The 24,579-nt window shown below is 54.1% G+C and overlaps 2 protein-coding genes across 2 annotated transcripts in view; one reads left to right on the top strand and one right to left on the bottom strand.

Moving 5' to 3' along the window:
* Positions 1-3,131: 3,131 nt before the first annotated feature.
* RXFP4 (relaxin family peptide/INSL5 receptor 4) lies at positions 3,132-4,559 on the bottom strand. Its single transcript, XM_006113980.4, has one exon. It carries the CDS (start codon positions 4,380-4,382, stop codon positions 3,132-3,134), a length of 1,251 nt encoding a protein of 416 aa, XP_006114042.3. The 5' UTR covers positions 4,383-4,559.
* An 8,127-nt stretch (positions 4,560-12,686) lies between these two features.
* Positions 12,687-24,579, top strand: part of ANKRD35 (ankyrin repeat domain 35) — a 36,953-nt gene continuing 25,060 nt past the window's right edge. Inside the window, exons 1-4 of the mRNA XM_075907234.2 lie at positions 12,687-12,989; positions 17,573-17,703; positions 18,926-19,014; positions 21,808-21,872. Of these exons, the coding sequence (XP_075763349.2) occupies positions 12,951-12,989; positions 17,573-17,703; positions 18,926-19,014; positions 21,808-21,872 (324 nt within the window). The 5' untranslated portion in view covers positions 12,687-12,950. The remainder of the gene's footprint in view (positions 12,990-17,572; positions 17,704-18,925; positions 19,015-21,807; positions 21,873-24,579) is intronic.

Here is a 24,579-nt window from a genome sequence, read left to right as displayed (position 1 = left end):
TATTCCAATCCGTTTTTTCGCAGGAGGTTTTTGCGCAAAAACATGCAGTATGGACGTGTCCGTTTTGCACAAAAACCCTTTTTTGCACAAGATCCTTATGCCTCTCTGGGAGTTTTTGTGCAAAACAGACACGTCCACACGGCATGTTTTTGCTTAAAAACCTCTTGCGCAAAAACAGTTCTGAATAGATTATGCAAATGAAGCTTGAGAAAATGCTAATCAGTACTTCATTTGCATTGCCTCTTCCAACGAAACACATAGCGTAGACATAGCCTAAGGGTGGCCCTGGAAAACACTGCTTATGCCGTGATAAATATTTTCCAACTTGGGTGACTGCACACAGGCTTCTCAATCCAGAGTTAGGTACTTAGAGAAAAAAGTTGGTGCCCCGCAGAGGAGAAAGCATTGAGATGCTTGAGTTAGTTCCTGTGACCAAAAGAGAAAGGGCTCTACCATTATAATCCCTACAGCTTTTCATCAGCAGATGTCAAAGCACTTTTCAAAGGAAATCAGGGTCATTATCCCATTTTAGCAATGGGGAAACTGAGGCACAGAGCCAGGCCTTGCCTTGAGTCATCCAGAAGGCCAGTGGTAGAGTGGGGACTAGAACGCAGCTCTCCTGAGTCCCTGTGCTCTATCAACTAGGCCAGTGGTTCTCAACCAGTGGTACAAGTACCCTTAGGGGTACTCGAGAGAAGTCTGGGGGGAATGTCAACACTGTATTTAATATGCACTGAGTTAATTTGAAATTTGGAGAAAACTGAATTTTTGTTCTAAGTTTTACAGCACTTGATTATTTTTGTACTTGTTACACCCATCAATTTAATCACCCGCCCAGCCGCAATTAGGTTGTTTAAACAAATGTGTTGCAATGGTAAAAAAAAAAAAAATTTGTCTGAAAACTGTAGGTACTGGGGGTACTTATAATTTTTTTGTAAAAAAGGGGTACTTTATTTTAAAAAAGGTTGAGAAACACTGCACTAGGCCATGCTGCAGGTTTATTCTGTCCACACTCAGAGCTGTACAGATTTAATCCTTGCAGTTTGAAGCTCATACCAAAACCGTTCAATTGGTACAAAAAACCGCAAGATTAGCAGGTTTGTTCTCCCCCCTCCCCCCCCCCCGCCCTGATGTTCCTGTCCTACTTCAACAGGTGCTGACAGTGTTCCGCAGTGCTCATGATCAGACCTTTAGGATGGATTTAACCCATTATGTCCTGGATAGCATTGTGGAATGGTCCCTCATGGAGGAATCCAGCTGCTCCAGAGGTTTGGCGGGGGTGGGGGAAATCTCAATCTGGATGACACATGTTCCGCTGGCTGCATTAAAAGGGGTTGTGTTTGCAAGCATGGTGCAGTTCCTCATTCGCTTCAGCCCCGGGACTAAAGCAGGTTTTGGCCACAGCTGGAGCCACGTTGATTTAGACTTTGACACTTGCAGGAGTCCAGGACACCTCCCGCGAGCCCCGTAAATCCGGAAGCCTGTGAGTTTGCTGCTGTTTCTGAAGCCAGCTTGGGAACGGAGCCATCTCCCGGCTGCCCAGTGTTCAAGGCTGGAGAGGCGTGCAGCAGAACAGAGATGGGCTCTAGCAGAATCCAAACATCTGGGGTTTAAGGTGAGTGGGGAACGACCCCATGTGCTGAGCGTGTCATCTGAGGATCCACCAGTGAAGTCACAGTTGACTAAGCCAGACTGACCCCTGCAGTAAGCAGCCCCTTCGGCCCCATGGGGGTCTGAGCCCAGATGAAGCTCTCTTTGGCCCCTTGCGCTCTGGGCCGGATTAAGGCATGGGCTAGCCGGGCAGCTGCCTGGGGCGCCAACCTATGGGGGTGCGCCTGATGGCAGCTGTAAGGGGCGCACAACGCCGGCTCCCAGATCGCAGGCTCCAGAGGCCACCCTGCAGCAGCTGCCTGGGGCGGGGACCGCGTTAACCCCCGCAGCGCCAGCCAGCAGCGTCCTTCCTCCTGCAGCAGCGGGGCCCTGCACGGCCAAGCTCGGGGCTGCACGCCAGTGGCGGTAACCGGACTGGGCTGAGCCGGGCACGTGCGTCCTGCCACCACCAGCTCCGCGCGCCCTCCCCAACTCGCTGGTGCGGGGGTGGGGGCCACGTATGCGCCGTCCCCCAACCCGGGGTGCAATTAAACTGTCTGCCCAGGGCGCCGGAATGGCTCGGTCCAGCCCTGCTTGCACTTTGTGGGCCAATGGGGCAAGGCCACTATCCTGCCAGGAGAGCTCAATAGGCCAGGGAGGTGGAAGCTGTAGGGGCGGCGGAAGTAGAAGGCCTTGCCCCAAGGGGCTCCCCAGAAGCTTACCATGTGGTTTAAGCTGGGGGAATTGTCCTGATGAAGGAAGTGATTTGGGCTGCTCAGAGAAGACGTCTCTCCCGTCCTAGGGCTACACGCAGGACTTATGAAGCAGAACCAATTGCCTCTGAAGAAGAGACCCACCTGGCCCTCTTCCGTGAGGGTATCATGCTGGGACTGTGGGCGGCCTTGCTCCATAGAAAGCTTTTGCATGGGGGCCTGGCTATTGCTCCGCAGACCCGGCAGGAGGGGCGGAAGCCCGCTGCACCCTCCTTAGAGCGGTCAAGAGGTGCACTTTTGTCACCAGCCAACTTGCGTGGAAGCGGAGAAGGTCCCTGGATCTGTGTTATCAGTCCTTGAACGGCGATAAGGCCATGAGGTGCTCAGATCTCCTGTGACTTCTGCTCTGGCTGCTGGAGGCAAATGAAGCCAACGGAACCGTAAAGCACGGAGCCACGAAATGCCAATGCAAGCGCCATTGGGCTCATGAGAACGGCCAGCAGCAGTGACGAGGCCGAACTCCAATGGTTCGCTTTTGGGCCATTTGTGGGATGTGCTGTGGAAATAAGGGCCACTGAGTCCGCCTGGGCTTCCCCCAAATCTCAGGTGTGTGAGGACTAGAGGAAGCGGCCCTGGCTGGAGCTGCAGAGCCAGAGTCAGGTCCTGTCCTTCCTAACAGGAACACGTAGCAAACGCTTTCAAGTTAGGTTGGGTGCAAAAGACCACAGCCCACCGCACAGCTGGTGCTCGTGGCAACCCCATGCCCTGCTAGCCCAGGTGTCTCTGCTGTTAGCCCAGCAGCCATCCGTGTGTCATAAGGGCTACAATTCACTTCGGCATCTCCTTGTTGACACTGGCCCTGGGACCATCCCTCCCTCGCCCTGCTCGGTTGGCTTCCTCGGCTCTCAGCTCGGGCACAACGGTGATGGTGGTGGACAGCAGGGCGTATTCTTTCTTCGCCACCTGCACGCCGCTGGGCCTGCCCCTCTGGTCCAAGGGTAGAGTCACCTGGGGGGCGCCCTCCTCCCTTGCCTGGCAGATGGAGGAAGGCAGGTAGGAAGACACCTGAGCCAAGAGGCTCGAGAAAGCATCTTTCAGTGCCCTGCGGAACTCCCTGCGCATCAGGCAGTAGACGACGGGGTTGAGGCAGCTGTTGCTGTGGGCCAGGCAGGTGGTGAGGGGGAAGATGTAGGTGTGGAGGAAGTAGAAGGTCTTGTCCCAAGGGATAGCCCTGAACTTCACCAGGGCTCCCCAGAAAGTCACCACATGGTTGGGGAACCAGCAGACGAAGAAGGAGGTGACTACCAGCCAGATGGAGGCGGTGATCTGGCTCTGCCTCCTAGGGTTGTTGGCATTGACCCGGTGCTGCTGGAGGAAGCTCAGGAGCAACAGGTAGGAGGCCAAGATGATGGCCAAGGGCACCACGAAGGCCACCAGCACCTTCTGGACATGGTACACCCCCAGCCACCTGTTGGTGGGGAACTTGAGGAGGCACAGCTCCACCCCAGCCACATTGGTCACTGTGGCAAAGATGGTGGTGGGTATGGTGGCTCCCAAGGCCGCAACCCAAAGAGCTAGGGCAATCCTCTTGGCCAGGCCGGCAGTCAGCTGGAGGCTGGGCCTGACGGCAGAGGCCACAGAACAGTAGCGTGTGACGCTCATGGTGGTGAGCAGGAAGACGTTGGCGTAGACGCTGAGGACGGTCAGGGTGAGGACCAGCTTGCACATGGCGTTGCCGAAGGGCCAAGTGAAATCCAGGGCCGTCTCCACCGCCCAGAAGGGCAGGGTCAGGGCGAAGTGGAAATCAGCCAGCGCCAGGCCAAAGATGAAGACATTAATGGCGGAAGCCGGCCTGCCCTTCTGGGCTCGGACCAAGTACATGACCGTGGAGTTGCCTAGCAGCCCCACGGCGCACACCACCAAGTACACGCTGGAGATGAGGATCCGCAGGCCAAAGACGCCGTCGGCCGGGACAGAGGCAGCATCATCCCCACTCATCCCCTGAGCATCCAGGAGGGATTTGTTCCCAAAGTCAGGCTGGGCCGAGCCGTTCAACCGCCCAATCCCCCCGGCCTGCATGTTCAACACACCCTCCTGCCAGCCAGGGAGTTTTCCACGCAGGCCTGCTCACCCTGATGGCGCACAATACTGGGTCCGCGGCGCAGATCCGGGGACAGTGCCGCACAATAGGCCAGTGGCGGCTTGCACAGCCCGGAGGGGGAATCCTTCAGGCCCGGGTGGCCCTGGAGCCCTGGCATCGCCCCTGCGTCTCCCCCGTCCTCTGCAACACAGGCAGGCGGTCGGTCTGTTCCCCTCTCTCCTGCGAGCCTGAGTCCAGCTGTGCAGGCGGTGTGGATTGAACCCACGCCGGGCTCATCTGTGCCAGGCAGGCGAGCTGCCTTGGGTGTGTATGTGTTGCAACTCAAGGCCAGCCCTCCCAAGGGGCAGGGCTGGACTCCTCCTTCATTCCTGGGGCAGGTGGAACAAAGGTACTTCTTTCCCTCCGCCTCCCTCTTGGCTGGACTCTCTGCTCAGCTGTTTCCCTGGAGCGCAAGCCCCAAGGTGAGTCAGGAACCAGCCAGACATTCTCCGCTGGCCTTGCACCCCCTTTGTGCTGATCTAAGTCGCTGCACAAGGTGTCTCGGGCACAATCTAGTTACCAGGGAGGAAAGGCGATCAGAATCAGGCCCAGGTTGTGGCAGGAGGTTGGGTATTTTTATGGGCTAGTGTCAGGGCAGCTTTGGAGTCCAACGTTCAGGCTTTTGTCAACACAAAATGCTGGCCTCTGTGTGAGTGTCGCCCTACATTTAAATTCCAATGGAGACAAATCAGCTTCCTTCCGCTGTGAGGTGGGGGTTGTCACTGAACCATTGCACTGCTGTGCTGGGACAGGAGAGCTCTGCGACGGGTCTGCTCCACAGAGCACTAGTTCTTCACGCAGCACATTGTCAACCTGTGGAACTCCTCGCCAGAGGAGGTTGTGAAGACCAGGACTTTAACAGGGTTCCAAAAAAGAGCTAGCTAAATTCATGGAGGTTAGGTCCATGAATGGCTATTAGCCAGGGTGGGCAGAGATGGTTTCCTGAGCTTCTGTTTGTTAGAAGCTAGGAATGAATGACGGGGAGGGATCACTTGATGATTCTCTGTTCTCTTCATTCCCTCTGGGGCACCTGGCATTGGCCACTGTTGGACGATAGGACGCTGGGCTAGATGGACCTTTGGTCTGATCCAGTACAGCTGTTTTTATGAGTGACCCTCCTTCCCTGCAGCCAGAAAACGCTTACAGAGGAAGGTTTTGATTTGCCCAAAGCCATCCAGCAAGTCGGTAGCCAGTCAGCAGAAGCACTCTGTTCCATCCACTAGGCACAGCTGCCTCACCAGGAATTTGAGGCCCATTCTGGGCTCTGACATTGGGAGGCCTCGGGAGGGTCCCCTTGCTGTGCCTCAGTTTCCCCATCTGTTAAATGCTTTAAGATCTGAATAAAAAAGTCCTAGAAGTGGATAGGAGTAACCGGCTGTGCTGAAACAGATCCATCTGGTATCTGTACACCACCACCATCAGCCCGACAATTGTGAATGACAAACTCTGGCTGAATTCTGTCAGCTGAGGACCTCCAGGTCTGACACGGGATTTCTAGTCAGGTGCTGCCCCTTTCATGGTGTTTCTGTCTCTCTGGCATCCAGAGGCTGTGCTCCAGGCAGCTGATCAGAGCCCTGGTCCTGGGGGTGCCCCAGCTGGCTTTGTGTCCCTGGGAAATCCTGGATGTAAAGGGGCAAAATCTTTGGAGAAGCCACCAAGAGAAGGGCTCAGACCCAACAGGAATGGGCTTGCAGTGGCTGACCTGCAACCGTGGCCTCTGGCTAATAGGAGCCCTTGCAAAGGAGCCCCAGGGGGGCTGGACTGGTCCTCCAGCAGAGGATGAAGCCACACAGCCCCTCTCCTCTGCCAACGTGTACGGCCGAGAGCCCTGAAACTCAGGAAAACCTGACTTCCAGTGCCAGGTGGGGAAAGAATCAGACCCTCTCTTGCTCTGCAGTGGCCAGGGCCTGCTGGTCCAGAGGTGGGGGAAGGTTGGAAACCCTGGCCCTCTTGGGTTGGATGGGGCCTAAGCAGACCTCAGTGTTCCTCAGAGGGACCCCATGGCCTGGCTGTCTTGCGCACTTGGCTGGCACCCATAGCAGCTGAGCGCCTCACCATCTTCAGTGTGTCACAGCCTCCGGGGGAGGCAGGGCAAGGCTGTTCTCCTTGTTGTCCAGATGGGAAACTGAGGCACAGCGTGACTAAGTGACTTGCGCGCAGGGTGTCAGCGGCAGAGCAGGGCCTTGAACCCGAGTCACAGGCTAACGGCCAAACTCGTGGCCCAGCCTGCCTCCAGCCAGGAGGCTGTAAACAAGGGGGCCGGCTTTGTGACAGCTGAGACCTGCCGTTCGTCTCACCAAATGGGCACCCTCTTGAGAGCTTTGGGCTCCGAATCCCACTGGGAGCCTAGTGTCTAGAGCACCCCCAGTCTGTGAACCCCTGAGCCCTTCCCCTGCCCCTCCTGATCTTTGCTGGACCCTGAAGAGCAGAGGAGCTGCTGGCTCCAGGGCCATTTCTTCTGCACTTGCCGGCAATTTACCCTGCTGTGATTGCCTGGCTTGTTTGAATTGGCAGCCGGAGCCAGCAATAAAGCACTGGGGTGACGAAAGAAGCCTGCAATCAGTTCAAGCACACAACGCCCCAGGCTTACAAGGGCTAAGGCCGCGCACTGCACAGCAGACCCCGTCCCGCTAGCGTCTCAGCTCCCTGACCGCCGCCAAGGGCACTTATGCCCAGAGCTCTGCAGTGGTGCTGTAGCCAGGGTGGCCACAGGAGATGAGAGACACAAGGCGGGTGAGGTGATACCTTTATTGGACCAACGTCTGGTCATGGAGGGGACCGGCTTTCATGCCTCACGGAGCTTTTTTTCAGGTCTGGGGGAAATAACCCAGGTCACAAGGAGGGAGCGACAGGTAAGCAAAAGTGGGGATGCCTGTTGTAGGAGACCACGCGCAATGAACACCTCGGCAGGCCTCGGGGGATGGAAGGCTTGCAGAGGAATTTCATGTGCCGCTGGGCCTTGCCCGGCTCACCAGCCCAGCCCTGGCACCAGCAGTGCAGCCCTACATCTGAAAGCCATGTCACGCGGTCAGAGGAGCCCCGTTTGCGCCACCGATGGCCCCCTCTGCACAGCATGGCTGTGCGGACCCGTTCCTGAGCCCCGCCCTGGAAGGCCGGGTTAGCAGGCCTCAGGGCGTGTCATACATGCAATGGGCCATAACTCCAGTGTCTTGTCAGCCCCTGGCTCTGAGCCGCCAGCAGTTATGGATTGAAATCTCCAGGGGCATGGATTGAAAGTGTTGCTATGGAGATGCCTGTACCAAGGCCCACCAACCAACATGGCCCAATGGCTAAGGCCTAGGGTGGGAGATAAGACTCAGGCCAGTCGGTGATGCATGTGGGTCTCACACACACACACACACACACACACACACTCCTCCCAACCAGCGCTGGCCGGGGTATGTGAGTGCCCATGTGCGAGTGTATCCAGGAGCACAGGCTGTAGGGAGCCCATCTATGGTTTTGGTGTCTAACAAAGGATATGTCTACACTACAAAGTTAATTCGAACTAACAGACGGTTCGAATTAACTTTGATAGGCGCTACACATACAAACCGCTAGTTCGAACTTAATTCGAACTAGGTAAACTTCATTCTACGAGGACTAACGCCTAGTTCGAATTAACTAGTTCGAATTAAGGGCCGTGTGGCCACTTAATTTGAACTAGTGGGAGGCTAGCCCTCCCCAGCTTTCCCTGGTGGCCACTCTGGGCACCACCAGGGAAACTCATCTGCCCCCCTCCCGGCCCCGGAGCCCTTAAAGGGGCATGGGCTGGCTACGGTGCCCGTGGCAGGTGCAAGCCTGCCAGCACCCAGCCAGCAGACTCTGCACCTGGCACAGCACGAACCAGCCACCCGCTGCCACCCAGCCCTCCGCCTCTTCCCGGGACCAGGCTGGCGGCTCCCGGGAGCCTGCCCGGGTCCGCAAGAGGCAGGCACCCGCCTGGTCTAGTGAGGACATCGTGGACCTCATCCACGACCTCCGCACTAGGCACAGGAAAGTGGCCATATAGGGCAGGATAGCTGCCAGCCTGGCCACCCAGGAGCAGGTTTGCATGAAAATCAGGGTGGTCCACTGAGACCCCTGACCCTGAGCCCTGAGCTTAGAATGGCCGTACTGGGTCAGACCAAAGGTCCATCTAGCCCAGTAGCCTGTCTGCCAACAGCGGCCAACCCTAGGGACCCTGGAGGGGATGGACTGAAGACAATGACCAAGCCATTTGTCTCGTGCCATCCATCTCCAGCCTTCTACAAACAGAGGCCAGGGACACCATTTCTACCCTCTGGCTAATAGCACTCCATGGACCCAACCTCCATGACTTTATCTAACTTCTCTTTAAACTCTGTTCTAGTTCTAGCCTTCACAGCCTCCTGCAGCAAGGAGTTCCACAGGTTGACTATTTGCTTTGTGAAGAAGAACTTTCTGTTATTAGTTTGAAGCCTGCTACCCATTCATTTCATTTGGTGTCCTCTAGTCCTTCTATTATGGGAACTAATGAAGAACTTTTCTTTATGCACCCTCTCCACACCACTCATGCTTTTATAGACCTCTATCATATCCCCCCCCCGCCCCCATCTCCTCTTTTCTAAGCTGAGAAGTCCCAGTCCCTTTAGCCTCTCTTCATATGGGACCTGTTCCAAACCCCTGATCATTTTAGTTGCCCTCCCCTCTCCCACCCTCTCTCTTCCCCTCTCCCACCTCCTTTTCCCAGTCTCCCCGAGTTTTGTTCAATAAAGAGAGTTTCTATTTTTGAACACATGTGTCCTTTATTTTGTACATCAGGAAGGGGGGCTAGGGAAGGGTAAGTGGAAGGAGGTGAGGGAGGAATGGGGTACGAGCTCCCGATGGGGAGGACTGGGGTGGCTCTGTGGGCTCCTCAGGGTGGAAGCTCTCCTGCAGCCCCCCAATTGACCCTCCCCCCTGGATGGCAGCCTGCGGCAAGTGCAGCCGGGCTGATGGCCGAGTGCTGTGATGTGCCGAATGTGGGCACTCCAAGCCAGGACTGCTTTGCAGGCGGGGAACCCCTGAGAACTGTCTGTCCGGGGTGGGGGTCAGGTCCCTTTAAGCACAGCCCTCGGCTAGCCTGAGACAGCAGCTCCACGCTCTAAGTCCTAATCTGATGCCCTGCCGGCACTGCTTCCAGCCATCCTTAACCTCGATTCAGGGTCCACTCAATGTGGACATGCTAGTTCGAATTAGCAAAACGCTAATTCGAACTAGTTTTTAGGTCTAGATGCACTCATTCGAATTAGCTTAGTTCGAATTAACTAATTCGAATTAAGTTAGTTTGAATTAGTGCTGTAGTGTAGACATACCCAAAGCTACGTGTGATTTCTACAGAGCCCACCATGTCGCTGTATCCCACACACCTGCTGGGCGTGGTACTCTGTGACCACTTACAGAGCGAAGAACGAGTTTGCTCTATAGCATGGGCTCCTAAACTGGGGGGCATGAAGAAATTCCAATGGGTGCGCAAGGCAACCCAGCCCCCCCACTGCCTCCTCCCCAAGTTATGCTGCTACTTTTGTTTTTCAGCCCCGATCAGTTCCTTTTTTTTTTCTCAAGAAGTTTTGCTGCTGGTTTTATTGCGGCAGGGGCATGCGGGTTTCTCAAAAATCGAAAAGGAGGCGGGATGCCAAAAAGTTTGGGAACCGCTGCTCTACTGCCTTAGCTGAGAGCCCGCTGGCTTTTTGCTCAAGCGGGAGAGGTTCATGCACTAAGTTCCAGAGGCCCCAGGTTCAGCTCCACCTGTTGCGTGTTACACCACCTCTGTGCTGATCCAGTAGGCAAAGGGGGAGTTGATTGACTCAGAGGTGTGGTCTGTGGACCTTCCTGTGACTAAAACCTGTTCTCCTATTACAGCCTGGTTCCCCAGACTGAGCAGGGGGTGCGTCTCACCTCACCTGCCCCAGAGTTGAGCTGTTGTCCAGGACTGGCAGGGATTCATCTGAAAAACAGCCCTCCTTCTGTGCATGTGCATCTCTCCCAGAACCGCAGAGAGCAGGAAGGACAGCACAGTGGATGAGGGAGCTAGGAACCTGGGATTCTGCCACAGACTTCCTGTGTGAACATGGGTATGTCACTTAGCTGATGTGGCACTTCTGTCACTAATAGGAGCCTCCGTCCCTATTTCACAGCCGGGTGGGAGATTAAGCACCTAGATCTACAGGGATGAGCACCAGATAAATACAGAACTGGATGGAAAATGGGTTCCCAATCTGCCTGTCTGCCTCTTGCATGGACGTGCTGCCCTCTGCTGGTGGATTATTTCACGAGCGGCACTACTGGCCCAGCCCTGGAGCACTAGGGATTTTGTGGTGACATGCCTGGGGGCCTGGGCTGGGTTTTCAGTTTCCCCCCAGGCTGATTGTTAATCAGCAGGCAGGCTGGCCCTAAGGGTCAGCGTTCCGTCTAGAGGCGTGACCCTGGGGATGCAGCGGGCCAGCCCTCCCTTGGAGCCACCCCAGATAGGGACAAAAAAGTAAAAGTATCAAAACGTTTTGTGAACCAAAAATCTGGGGAGGAACCTCCCCTACACGCCCCATCAGCATGGCTCAAATCCAAATGTTTTGCTTGGGTCATTTTGAGCCGTTTTGATTCCAGCCTTTAGAAAATCTCACTTCCCGGTCTACATTAGCTACACGTGTCAAGAGTCGTTTTGACTCCAAAAAAATCCATACATTTTCTGGTTGGAAAATGCAGGAATGGGGCATTTGGATAGCTAGGAACATTTTTCTTTTGGTTCAGAAATGTTTCATGATGGTGGGAGATTTGTTAAAATGGATCCTGGTTCACCAAGGTTCACAAAGATCTCTAGTTCACACACACACACACACACACAGGGGCGGCCTGTGCATATAGGCCGACTCAGCCGTCACCTTCAACAGGGCGCCCAATGATGATGTCATGCCTTTGAGGGCTGTACAGGCAGAAGCGCCGATCGTGTGTTCCGCCTGGGGTGCCAGCTGCCAGCAGCCTGCCTCGGGTCACCCCTGCATACACACACACGCGCACGTGCCTGCATGCGCACATACACTCACTCTCTCACACACGCGTACACATACATGCACACTCACTCGCTCTCATACACACTGACTATGTCTACACTTCTGGCTTCTTGCGCAAGTTTTGGTCTTGCGCAAGAGTGCGTCCACACTGCCATGTGCTTTTGCGCAAGAGTGTCCATGGCAGTGTGGACGCTCTCATGCACAAGAAAGCTCTGATGGCCATTTTAGACAGAGGGGTTTCTTGCGCAAGAAACCCCTGTTGCCTGTCTACACATGCCTTTTTGCGCAACAGTCCTTGTGGGGAGAGTAATAACTCTTGAGCAAGACGCCCTCTGTTCTGACGCTTACTGTAAATTTACTTGCGCAAGAATGTGCCCGCAGTGTAGACGCTCCGCAAGTTTTTGCACAATAACGACTGTTCTTGTGCCAGAAGCCTGTAGTGTATATGTAGCCTCTCTCTCTCTCTCTCTCACACACACACACACACACTCACACACGCATGCACGTACAAATACATTCTGTCTCATACACACTTATTCTCGTTCTCTCACACACACACACACTCTCTCATACACATGCACATACAAACACTTTCATACACACTCCTCTTTCTCTCTCTCTCACACACACACATACACACTCACACGCACTCTCGTTCTCTTGCTCACACACATGCACAAACACACTCTCAGACACACACATTCACTAGCATGCCGGTTGTGAGTGAGACAGAGACTGTGTGTATTTGTGTGTGTGTGTTATGTGAGAGAGAGTGAGTGCCTGTGTGTCTTTGTGTATGTAGGGGTAAGGCTGGAGGGAGTCTAACAAAGCTACTTCTGCTCTCTGCAGACACAAGGTGCCTCCTCTGCGCTGTTCCAGGTGGTCAAATAGATCAGGAGATGGGGGCTGACTGGTGTGGAGGTTTGGCCTATGCTCCTGCTGTGTCATTGCCTGGCCCATTGTGCGTGGGTCGTGCCCTGCTGGCCTCTGCTTCCCGTAGGATGGCTCGTGGGGCCGGTGCCTCTGTTGGACCCTGCCACTAGCCGGCGTCTCGAATGGAGCTGATGCTGCAGTTGCATCTGGAGGCAGGGGAGGAATCGTCTCTCCTTTTAAACCCAGGAACAAACGCCCTGGAAGATCAGATCTTGGGCAAGCCCGGGCCGGGCCTGAGCTGTCAGCAGGTGCGCAGGAGGCGGCGAGGGGAGGGGACGGGGCTGGCCCTGGAGGCAGGAGGATTGTCTTCAAACGCTCCCCCGACGCAGCACGCCTCTTCCCTTTGACAGCAATTACCTGCTCAGCAGCCAGCGCGGAGTCCCTCTGGGGCGCTGGTCCATGGCCGTCCTGGCTGAGCCCTCCTCAAAGCCGGGCCCGCTGGCCTGCTCCCTCGGGCCCCCGTCCTGAGCAGCAAGCGGCATTGCGTGGGGGATGGTGTGAGCCCAGCCCTCGCCCTGCTTGGGGTTTCGCCGGCGTGGAGACACCCTGGTGCAGGACGCAGGCACCATGAAGAAGATGTTCTCCTGCTCCACCTCACAGGTGGCGGTGAGTGACCCTGGCTGCCGTCTCCCTCTTGGCGTGAGCTGCCTGGTATGGGGCGGGGGGGCTAACCCGGTGGAGGGGGCGATGCCCTAATAATGGGACATTACTGTGTGCCACTGAAGAGCCGTGTGCTGCAGTAGTAGGGAGCAGTGCCTAGCGTACCCCACGGGAATAGCCCTGTATCTACTGCCCCCCGTGCCGGTCGCCCCGCATGGGACACAGACACCACTGCACCCTGCGGCGAGGCTCTGACCCCCTGCTGCCCCATGTCACCACTCAGCTGGGGGGAGAACCCATGCGCTGGTCTCCCATCTTAGTCCTGGGCTGCCGTCTGGTGTGGGAACAGCTCTGGTGTGGGAACAGCCCGGTTCAAGGGTTGCACTTTTCGATGGAGGGGATGCAGGGTCTGGCGGTTGGGTGCAGAAGGGAGCTCAGGGTAGAGGACTGGAGTGCAGGCAAGGAGGGGTGGTCTGAAAGGGGGGGTGGGTGAAGGAGGGAGTGGAAGCCCACAAAGCTTCCCCCTACGCCCGTCACAGAGAGGTAGATGGAGCTGCCAGCCATTCTGAGCCCTGGAGCTGCTCCCTGCCTGTGGGTCCAGTGGGGTGGCCCATGAGCCGGACTGAAAGGGCCCCGGGGCTATATCTTGCCCACCGCTGCTCCAGCTGAGAGTACTAGCCCTGGCCAGTGGTATCTTAAGGACCTAGCGTTTCGGAGCCCTGACCTTCTGCCCCGTACGGCAGGGCGAGGGGCCTACGGGCTGGGACCATGCTGTAGCCCGTGCGTGGGAGGAGGGGTGATGAAAGAGGAAGGATGGTCCCATGGTCGGAGTGGTAGCTCGGGACTTTGGAGGTCCCAGTTCATTTCCCTGCTCTGCGGTACATCCCCTGGGTGACCCTGGCTAGCAGCTCAGGGTTCGGAGCAGCCAGCAGGGCTAGTGCCCCCGAATCAAGGGCTCAGAGAGGCCAATGAGGCTGTCAGCTCCTGTCCCCCTTTGTTAGGGGACCACTGGGAAGCAAATCAAAGAACTCTCTCGTCAAGGAAACTTCTGTCGCTTGCTGACGGCCCAAGCCTTGGCCCCTCCTGCCACGGGGTTAATGCCAGGCAGTTCTCAGCCTGTTCCCTCTGTCTCACACACCGGGATCTGGATTTGGCAATGGGAGCCTAGGAAGGCAGCACCTGGGCCTGACAAACCGGAATGTGGAGTGGCTTAATTGCCTAGTCAGCTGGGGCTGTGGCATCTTCAGGGTGTTCCCAGGCTTGGTATGGAGGCCCGGGGCCAGCCCCCAGGGGAGTGGGGACATGCAGCAGTAAAGGTCCCATTGGGGACTGTGTTCCCTGCCCTCCCCCTCCCCTGCCCTGGAGAAGCTGCCCCAAGCACCTTTGCCCTGTGGAGCCTGTACCAAGCAGCACAATGAGGCACAGCAGGGCTCATGAAGGATCTCCAGTCCCTTGTCTGTTAATAGGTATTGGGAGCTGCATGAAGGATGGATGTGTTGGCCTTGCGTTCCCGCCCCGCCACCCCATCTATAATACATTTCATATTAGAGAATAACTAAATAATAATAATTTCCTTTTATCTCATCTGGAGGAATCCTAAACTTCTATACAGACATGTATATTGTAACACCACCTATGCACACACTGCTGCCCTCTGCTGGTTGGAATTGGAACCATGTGTCATGGGCCCTATACTGCCAAAAGTTAAGGGAGATTCTCCTTCACCTGAAGTGATAGGGGGGGCTGCTCCTGAGAGTGGCGATGCTGAGTTATAGCCTGCTGTTGCTGTGAAGATCCAAGTGGCCAGGGTATTTTTACAGTTAATTAGTGTAGGCCCAATTTACCAAACGCCGTGTTAATTTGCATGTCTACGCAGCTTTAATCAGAGCACCATGAAGCTCTCTGCAACCACTCATTAGGGTGTGACCACATGTGGTAGGAAAGTGTTACTACCTTCATTTTCAAGAAAGGGAAACTGAGGAACAAAGTGATGAATAAGTGGATGTGGTAGGCACGGAACCCAGCAGTCCTGATGCTCAATGGTACATGCTAAACACGTCACCACCTGATGATTCTGCTCTAACCACTAGGCCACTCTTCTTTCAAGAGCTAGGTGTGGAAGCCAGGCATCCTATCCCCACTCTAACTATTAAATGACTCTCCCTCCTAGACATGGAACCACTTGATCACACTAATGTGCCTTGCCAAACAAATAATTGCGTGGCTTCTCTTCATACATTGAGAGGCCAGGTGAAGCAGATAATATCTTTTACCTCATCTCTCTATTACCCTGGGGCCCACATGACCACAACAACATTGGATGCAAGAAACCGACAGCATAGGCAATTAGACCCCCATCCCCCGCTCAAGCACTCAGATCAGGCACCCATCTGGGATATAGGGTAATTAGGATTTGAGCAATCGTGGGGTGTGTAGTCCTTGTGTAGCAACACACACACACATGCAGAGGGTGTGTAGGCGTCTATGGAATGTTAATCCCTAATTGTCCAATACTGCATGGTTGTGCGCTAAAGACTCAAGGTCCATTCCCTGCTCTGCCACAAATGCATTGTGTCTCTTGGGCAACTCACTCAGTCGCTTTGTGCCTCAGTTTCCCCTCTGTAAAATGGGGTGGATAGCCCTCCCTGCCTCAAATTCGACACTCTCCAAAAAGGAATGAACAAACACTTGAACTATCTTACCCATTATCAAGATAGCTTCCCCAATTATCACCTCTAATACCATTAACTCACAAACATCCCACTCTCCCCACCTCTAATATCATCAATTCACAGACACTTACCTTCCTTCCTTCCCACCCCCCCTGCATCCTCCTCCTGTTCTGAAATGTGATTTGTCCTTTTCATATGTGTTCACTTTTTTTTAATTCTTTTGGTATATATGGTTGTGACTATTTTCTTCCACTATTTGATCTGAGGAAGTGGGTCTGGCCCACGAAAGCTCATCATCTAATAAACCATCTTGTTCGTCTTTAAAGTGCTACATTGTCCTGCATTTTGCTTCAGCTACCCCAGACTAACACAGCTACATTTCTATCACTATGCCTCATAGGGGGTAGGGCATGAGGGATAAATGCATTAAATACTGCAAGGGGCTCAGATATGGGCCATATAAGTACCTCAGATAGATTCTGATAGTTTAAAAAGACTCCATCTTGGAGCCAAATTGAAGCGCTGGTTTAAACAGAAGCAATTCTAGTGGCCTCACTCTCATCTGCTCTCTCCCAGGGCTCAATTTATCCCTGTGTTTTCACCCCCAGGCCAAAGTTGTCTGTTAAGTAGATGGGGAAACTGAGTCACAGAGCAAGGACATGACTTCCCTAAGACAGCAGATGATTGTAAAAAAAAAACCTAGCTCTTCTGGTGCAGCTTTTTGTACATAGATCTCACTTCATCCACAAGGAAACTGAGGCATGGAGCCTCTAGCTCTTGGTCCTGAGCTCCACCCACTAGACTGCACTGGTTTCTCTATCATATGTCTTGAATGCTATAAAATTCTGGACTGGTTAAGAACCTTCCCTGCAGTTTGGGCAATTCCTGGATTCGTGAATACATGATTGTGCCGTGCCACTGGTTAAACACCCACTCAGCACTGCAAAACCCTTGTATAATGCTGTCCCCATCTTACAGCTGCTGTTTCCTTTCCCTGTTAGAATGCTCAGCTGTTTTCCTGATGAATAATTTCCAATCACATCTCCCTGCCCAGTGAATGTCATGTTAAGATAGGCATGTTGGATTTGCTAGCTCCACCACATCATAACACTGGGCCATGGGATCACACAGCCCTCTTACCCCTGTGTCGAATAAGAAACATGACATTTAACCACAGGGGTCACCAGCTATTGTAGCTAATAAGCCCCTAGGGAAAGAGTCTCATGACAACAAGCAGGTGGCTATAAATAGACGATTGGCGATCCTACGCTGAGAAGTGTTGTGCAAAGGTACTGCATTTTCTTTGTGCCTCACATGCACAGGAATAAATAGCTAGGAAAGCTAATTAAATAACACTCTCCTCCATCTCCCTTTGGGAGATGAGGAAACTGAGGCACAAAGGCAGTGGAAGGTTGATGCAGGTTACAGAGGGCGTCAGCTTTTGTAGAAACTGCCCTGGACGCTCCTCACATATTTGTGGTTTTCCTCTAGATTAATCCCTAAAGAAAGCCAGTGTTTGGGGGAGTGTCCGGACCAGCCTTCACAAGCATTGGGATGCCCTCGAGTTAATTTGCAGCCAACTAAGTGGAAGGGAGAACTCCACTGTAGACGTACTCAGGAATGATCTAGACAGGGCTTGGTCCTGCCAGGAGGGCAGGGGACTGGACTCGATGACCTGTCAAGGTCCCTTCCGGTTCTAATATTCTGTCTCTCTCCACTCTGCCTAGTCCATACTGCCTTTGCCCAGAAAGGAGGCAGCAGCAGCAGCAGTGAGATGAGCCAGGACACCTGGCTCTCAGGCTGGTGTTTCGCCCAGGGGAGCCTTGGCTCGGTTTGGCCATGCTGTCCCCTCTCGCGGTGGGGTGTCCTCCAGCCCTGCCCAGGCTCACTGTCTCCACGCTGCTCTCTTTGAATCAGGTTGAGAGCTGGAACAAACAGGACCAGAAGCTTTTCGAAGCCGTCGAGAAGGGGGACGTGGGCAGAGTTTCCGTCCTGGCTTCCAGAAAGACAGCGAGACCCACCAAGCTCAACGCCCTGGGCCAATCGGCGTACGTAAGTTTTCTTGACTGCTTCCCTCCTGCTCACCCAGCTGTTTATTCTGCATCTAAATGTACCCCGAAGGCTGGTGCTCAGGCACAGCTGGGCGGTTACTTTCCACGGAGCCAGGACAAAGCCCCGCGCCCTTCCCATCACATCTCTCTGCCCAGTGAATGTCACTTTAAGACAGGCATGTGGGATTTGCTAGATGAACCACATCATAACACCGGGCCATCGGGTCACACACCCCTTCCACCCCATCTTCCTGTTCAATCCTATCCAGTTTAGCATCCCCGCCTCCTGGCAGAGCACACCTGCCCATTTACAGGTGGGGTGGTCTTGTGGCCAAGGCATTGGGCTGGGATTCAGGAGACATGGCTCTTCCATTTACCTTGGACAAATCACTTTGGCAGTCCATGCCTCAGTTTCCCCACCTGCAACCCTTCCTTTCTCTCACCCTTTGTCCGTCTGGTCTATTTCGAGTCTAAGTTCTTTGGAACAGGGACTTTCATCTGAGGCCTCAAGTTGCTTTAAAAAGAGGAAGAATAACTAAAGCATGAGGTCTGCTTTCCCTCCCTCTTTCTATACCAGAGCAAAGCTTTGATCTCATCTAGCCAGCTGTCTCCAGCCTAGATCATTGGTCCAGAGATTCCTGCATCCTGCCCCTAACAGCGATGGCTGTCTGAGGCTTTGAAGGCTGTGTGTGTGTGTGGAATCCCTGTAATGTACCTGGCTAATTGTGCAATGCCACGCATGGTAGCGGAGAATTCCTTCCTGACCTGCTGATGCCCTGAAGCATGGGGCTTGACGGTCCCTATCTTACACCACATCACCACAGATGTTATCGTCCCATTAATCTGAGTGATGTGCTGCTGTACCAGATGGCACTGCCAATTGGACAGCTGGTGCCGGTGGACAGCACACCTTCCTGATGAGCAGCATTTTTGTGAGCGACTCTTTCACCCAGCAAGGCCCGTGCAGACATGGCTGCCGATGGTAACATATGTTACTGACCAACTAGATCCCAACCCCTTCCCAGACCTATGACTAGAACCTGGCTCCTTACCCCTCCTCTAAGCATTAGAAACATCAGGGGTTCTCTAGGGAGAAAGATGGAGTTTCTCTCAGCCAGTGACTTTAGGGTGGCACGGTCGCTGCTCCCATACACATGGGTCCCTTGGTGAGTTTCTCGCCGCCCCTGCAATTAGTCTTGGCTTCTCCTCCTTTTTGCAGGTTCCACCTGGCAGCTTCCAAAGGACTCACCGAATGCCTGACCCTCCTGCTGTCACACGGGGCCGAAGTCAACCAGACGAACGACGACGGTACGTGTTGGGGGCTCGGTAGAGGAGCCGAGAGTGTTGGACTGGCCTGGACTGAGAGTCCATCTAGGCTACTAACCATCCTGCCTTCTGCCAGGCCATATCAGATCGCTGGTCCCTTCAGTCCAACATTGCGCCTCCTGCCCGGCCCAATGGTCCGTGGTCCGGGTAGTCTAGAGGACAACTCCTGCTCAGAGGGCATCTGGTCCAGAGCTCCCTGAAATCGGTGACTTCAGTGGGGTCAGGACCAGGCCCCTGGGCTGGTGTCCCACTTTCTGCCTCACTGCCCACTTTCTGCCTCACTGGAACAATGGGCCATCTAGTCCATAGCTCTGTGTGTGTGTAAGTAAAATACACACAGTGCTTAGCTTGCCATAGCTCTGTGTGTGTGTAAGTAAAATACACAGTGTGCTTAGCTTGCCATAGCTCTGTGTGTGTGTAAGTAAAATACACACAGTGCTTAGCTTGCCATAGCTCTGTGTGTGTGTAAGTAAAATACACACAGTGCTTAGCTTGCCATAGCTCTGTGTGTGTGTAAGTAAAATACACACAGTGCTTAGCTTGCCATAGCTCTGTGTGTGTGTAAGTAAAATACACACAGTGCTTAGCTTGCCATAGCTCTGTGTGTGTGTAAGTAAAATACACACAGTGCTTAGCTTGCCATAGCCGTGTGTGTGTGTGTGTGTGTGTGTGTGTGTGTGTGTGTGTGTGTGTGTGTGTGTGTGTGTGTGTAAAATACACACTGTGCTTAGCTTGCCAGCTCTTTGGGGCTGATTATTTGTTCTCTGGTTGTGCGGGATCTAGCATCGAGGAGCCCTGGTCCAGTCTAGGGTTTATAAGTGCTACGGGTTGAACCTCTCTTGCCCTCGGGATGTGACCAGAGCCAAACCAGAGAATTTGCCGATCCACAGCAGGTCAATATTGTCTAGCAGCATTATCAACACTCCCACTGCTTGCTGGGCTCTTAGAAGACATTTAGGGGTATATTAGAGCTAAATAACAGCACAGAACACTGAGAGCCAGGATTGATGGCTATAAATAAACTTTATGGGACTGCAGAAAACTTGGCCACACCCGTGATAAGTGGACACCTGGCTAACTGAAATGATGCCGGACCATGGTTGTTGCCGGACCACAAAGTCCTGGACTAGAGAGGTTCAACCTGTATCTGCAATGCAGATAATGAGAGGCTGTTGACTCTTGCCATCAGTGTTCCCACTAATGTTTTCTATCCATGTGCAGAATAAATTTTGTTCTGTGTGTAATCCGCACACCTAGGGTGCGTCTACACTGCACCGTTATTTCGAGATCACCAGGTTTATTTCGAAATAACAATGTGAGCATCTACACAGCCATTCTGTTATTCTGAAATAATTTCAAAATAACAGACGGCTTATTCCAAAATCTGTAAACCTCTTTCTACAAGGAATAACGCCTATTCCAAAATAGCTATTTCGAAATAAGGCCTGTGTGGATGCTCCACTGCTGCTATTTTGAAATAGTCCCTCTCCAGGGCCATTCTAAGTTATCCCTCCCCCGTGCTTCTGGGGCTCTAAATTGAGGTAGAGCATCTACATTAGGGAAGCCTGCCTTGGACTAATTTTGGGGCTTCCTTGCAGTGTAGACGTGCTATTTCAAAATAAGCTATTTCGGAATAACTATTCCAGAATAGTTTATTTCTAAATTAGCGTGCTGTGTAGACGTACCCCTAGGCTATATCGACACTCGCAGCTTCTTGTGCGAGTAATATGCAAATGAGGCTCAGTGTGGAATATCGCCGAGCCTCATTTGCATACCTAATGAGCCACCATTTTTTCAGAAGAGGCTCTTGCACAAGAATGAACGTCTACACTGCCCCTTCTTGCGCAAGAAAAACCCTCTTGCACAACGCCGTTACACCTATTACTTTTCAAGAAGAGCGGCGTTGCACAAGAGGGTTTTTCTGGTGCAAGAAGGGGCAGTGTAGACGCTCGTTCTTGCACAAGAGCCTCTTCTGAAAAAAATGGTGGCTTATTAGGTATGCAAACGAGGCTCGGCAATATTCCACGCTTAGCCTCATTTGCATATTACTCGCGCAAGAAGCCGCGAGTGTAGACATAGCCCTAGTGTGGTTCACTGTCCCATCTAGTGGGACTTAGACCACTTACTGTAAAAGAGAAGAACAAGTGAGCTCCACAGCCTAAGCTGAGAGGCAGTTGGCTTTAGACCGCAAGCTGTAGAGACACCTACACTAAGCTCCAGAGGTCCCAGGTTCAGATAGGCCTGGTTGCAGTTACCTGTGTGCAGATGTGCACAACACCTGCTGCTGCCTGTGTGCGCTCTGCTATTGCGCTGGATGGCTTTGGAATCTCTTCTGGTTGGACACCCAAGTGCTCAGCCTGCAGGGAGCCCATCCTGGGGGAGACCAGTGGTTGATCTTACCACATTTCCTGCCTCCTGTTAGACCTGATTTGCCAAATTGTCTCCCTCTAGAGGTGTGCCCCCTGGATCTGGTCTTGGTCAGTGCTGCACGTTTTAGTGGGTGGCCTCAAGCCCTAGCTGTGCATTTCATTGTTTGGTGACCACTGAGTTGGACCCTGAGAAGATAAGCCGCACCCAGCCAGGGGAGAGAACGCCTGTTGCCATCGCAGACCGCGGCACAGCCCACAGGCATGTCCTGAACCTGCCCCCCACAATCAGGATCTGTCGCTGGGCAATCGGCCTGCTCTACGCAACCCCCAGAGTCGCCTCAGCTCCCGGAAGGGCTCTGCTCTCTGTTCCTGAGGCCTGATGCTCTCCCTTTGCTCTGCTCCCTAGGCAGCACAGCCTTGCACCTGGCCACCATCGCCTGCCAGCCCCAGTGCGTGAAAGTCCTGCTGCAGGTAAAGATGGCGACGACTCCTCCCTGCCCCCACGCTCCGGGGCGGGCACTGGGGAGGAGAGGAGCTCCTGCTTGGGGTCTCAATCCACCAGCGGTTTCATACAGACTCACTTCAGTTCCCTGACAGGCTCGGCAGGAGGCAGCAGTATGGTTCACTGCTTGGATCAGGGGCCAGAACTTCCTGGGTTCTTTTCTGAGCAGAGATGGTTTATCTGGTCGATGGGCCTAGTGGTTAGAGCAAGGAGAGGCTAAGAGGCAGGACTCCTGGGTTCTAGTCCCAATTCTAGGAAGGAAGTGGATGTCTAGTGGGTAGAGCTGGTCAAGAAGCCAAGCTCCTGGGTTCTATTCTTAGCCCTGCTGCCAGATGACTTGTAGAGAGTCCTCCGCATCCCTTCCGTGCTTCAGTTTCAGGGCCATCCTTAGGCATATGCGGAGTGCGCAATCGCGTAGGGCACCACGCTTTCTGGGGCACTACTCTGCCAGCCCGGGACGGAGGGGAAGCACAGGTGTGCACTCTGCACCGGAGCCAGTAGGGGCGCTGCCAGCACTTACAGCTCCGCCAGAAGACCCCACCGGGCCAAGGGACTCCGGCGAGGAGGCCGGCAAGCTGACCCCGGCTGAAGAAGGGAAGCTGTCAGCCCGGGCGGCAGCGTCGGGTGGAGCCGGGGCTGCGCTGGGGGCAGGGTGTTTGCGTTTTTAAAAATGGCCAAGCTGTGCCTCGGAAGGAGACGCGCCGAGTAGGGTGTGGGGAAGCAGAGCCTCGCTAGGGCGGGACCGGCCGTGTTGTGATGGGCCGGGGCTGTGAGCGCTGAGCGGCCCAGCTCCGGCTCTGGCTCTGGCACATGGTCTGGAGCCTGGGCTGCAGGGACTTCTGGGGCCCGATTGCAGCAGACTCCAGCCCTGCAAACGGGAAGGCAGAAGGCAGGCGAGGGCGAGGGGGAAAATAGGGGGAAGGGATGGGAGAGGAAGGTGCTTGTGCTGAGGGGAGGGGGGCAGGTCAGGAGGAGAAGAAAGGGGAAGGCACCAAGGGAGGGATGGAGGAGAGACAAATGCCAAGGGGGCAAGTGGAAACAATGAAGAAAAGGGCAGGAGGGAAGGTGTCAGTGGGAGGGGAGACAGGGTGATACTGGAAGAGGAGAGGAGAGGAGAGGGGAAGGTTATTGGGGACTAGAGGCGGGAGGTGCTGGGAGAAGGCTTGAAAGAAGGGGTGGGGATGGAGCAAGTCATGTTTGAGGGCAAAGAAGGGTGTGAGGGGAATGGGGGCAAAGAGTGGTGAGGGGGTGGGCATCAGGGAAAAAGAAGGCAAAGGGGGCAGGGGCAGTGAGGGAAGGGGGAGGCACCAGGAGGGTGCAGGGCTAAGGGAAGGTGCAGGTGCCAGGGGATTCTGGGGGTGAAGCAGAAGGGCAGACACCTGCAGGGGAGGGACCAGCACCACAGGAGAGAGGCAGGGCAGGTGTGTAGAGGGAGGTGTTAGGAGAGGGGATGAGGAGGGGTAGCTCACATGAGCAGAGTGGGGCTACTGGAGGAGTGGGCTCAGGGGGGAGAGAAGGGCTGGTGGAGGGGGGCAGGTTTCAGGAAGGCTGAGGGCAGTGAGAAGGGCAGGAGTCAGGACAGCAGAGGAGGGTGAGGGGTTGGGAGGCAGCAGGCACCAGGGGAGCTGATGGAGCAAGGGGAGGAGACAGGGCAGCAGTGGGAAAGGGTAGAGGTTTATAAGATATTTATTAATAACTTGAGTGTCACATCCAAACAAGCCACATGAACTCAGTACTGGTGCACAACACAAAATTCATTTTGCTCATGGGAGGAATCTCTTAGAGGCAACACTTCCCCCAGCCTCTATGCCCCTGAATTAATGTCACCCACATTGGGTTAATGCAATTGCAGGATACTTGCATGAGGGGGGTTTGGTGGGGGCCAATCTAATCCCTATTGGTAGGAGGATGGTTGGAAAAGTCCTTGCGGAGGGACGGGGGAGTCACATGACACCTTTTACTTTTGGTCATGTGTCCATCTTGCCCCGAGAGTGTTGCCTCCAGAGGCGTGGCTAATGGGGGCCAGGGGTGTGGCTAATGGGGGTCAGGGGTGTGGCTAATGGGGGTCAAAGTACATTAAACAAATTCTTTGGGTGCACACCCTAATGAAATGTGCTGTGCACGTCTATGACAGGAAGCAGTGGAGCATGTAACAGCAGGGCTGGGTCCTAGAGAGAGCCGAATGCACTGCCTGCAGCACAGTCTGAGGGAGGGGATTGGCTGCTGTAGTCTCTGGGAAGGGGAGGGAGTAGGGGGTGGAAGAGCAAGTCAGTCATAGGGGCACCAGTTTAATAATTTCGCGTAGGGCACCATAAATCCTAAGGACAGCCCTGTTCAGTTTCCCCCCATGAAATGAGAACAATAGACCCTCATTCCATTCAACAAATGAAGATTGTGAGAAGGCTGCGCCTACAAATGGATGTAGCGATGCAGTGGGGGTCCAGACCCCTGAAATCAAAGCTAATCTGGGCCAGGCTCAGCTAAGAATGCACAACATGTGAGCGGCCGTGTGTATTTCAGGGATGAAATGAGACCTGAAGCCAGATGTAGGGTGTAGGGGGGTCCCTGTAAACAACTGGGTCCCAAACTCAGATTTCTGGGAGCCCTGTCAGAAGTGCAAAATGTGACGGCTCCCCCAGATGCAATCACATTTTCTAACAGGGGTGGACATGGTGG

This window comes from Pelodiscus sinensis, chromosome 22 (assembly GCF_052426305.1).
Source record: "Pelodiscus sinensis isolate ZL-2025 chromosome 22, ASM5242630v1, whole genome shotgun sequence".
NCBI lineage: Eukaryota > Metazoa > Chordata > Testudines > Trionychidae > Pelodiscus > Pelodiscus sinensis.
Note: the sequence above shows the minus strand (reverse complement) of the source record. Positions and strands in the feature narration are given on the sequence as shown.

Bases quoted from the DNA above. Each gene is read 5' to 3' on its own strand.
- RXFP4 (XM_006113980.4), bottom strand. From the start codon at position 4,382: ATGCAGGCCGGGGGGATTGGGCGGTTGAACGGCTCGGCCCAGCCTGAC.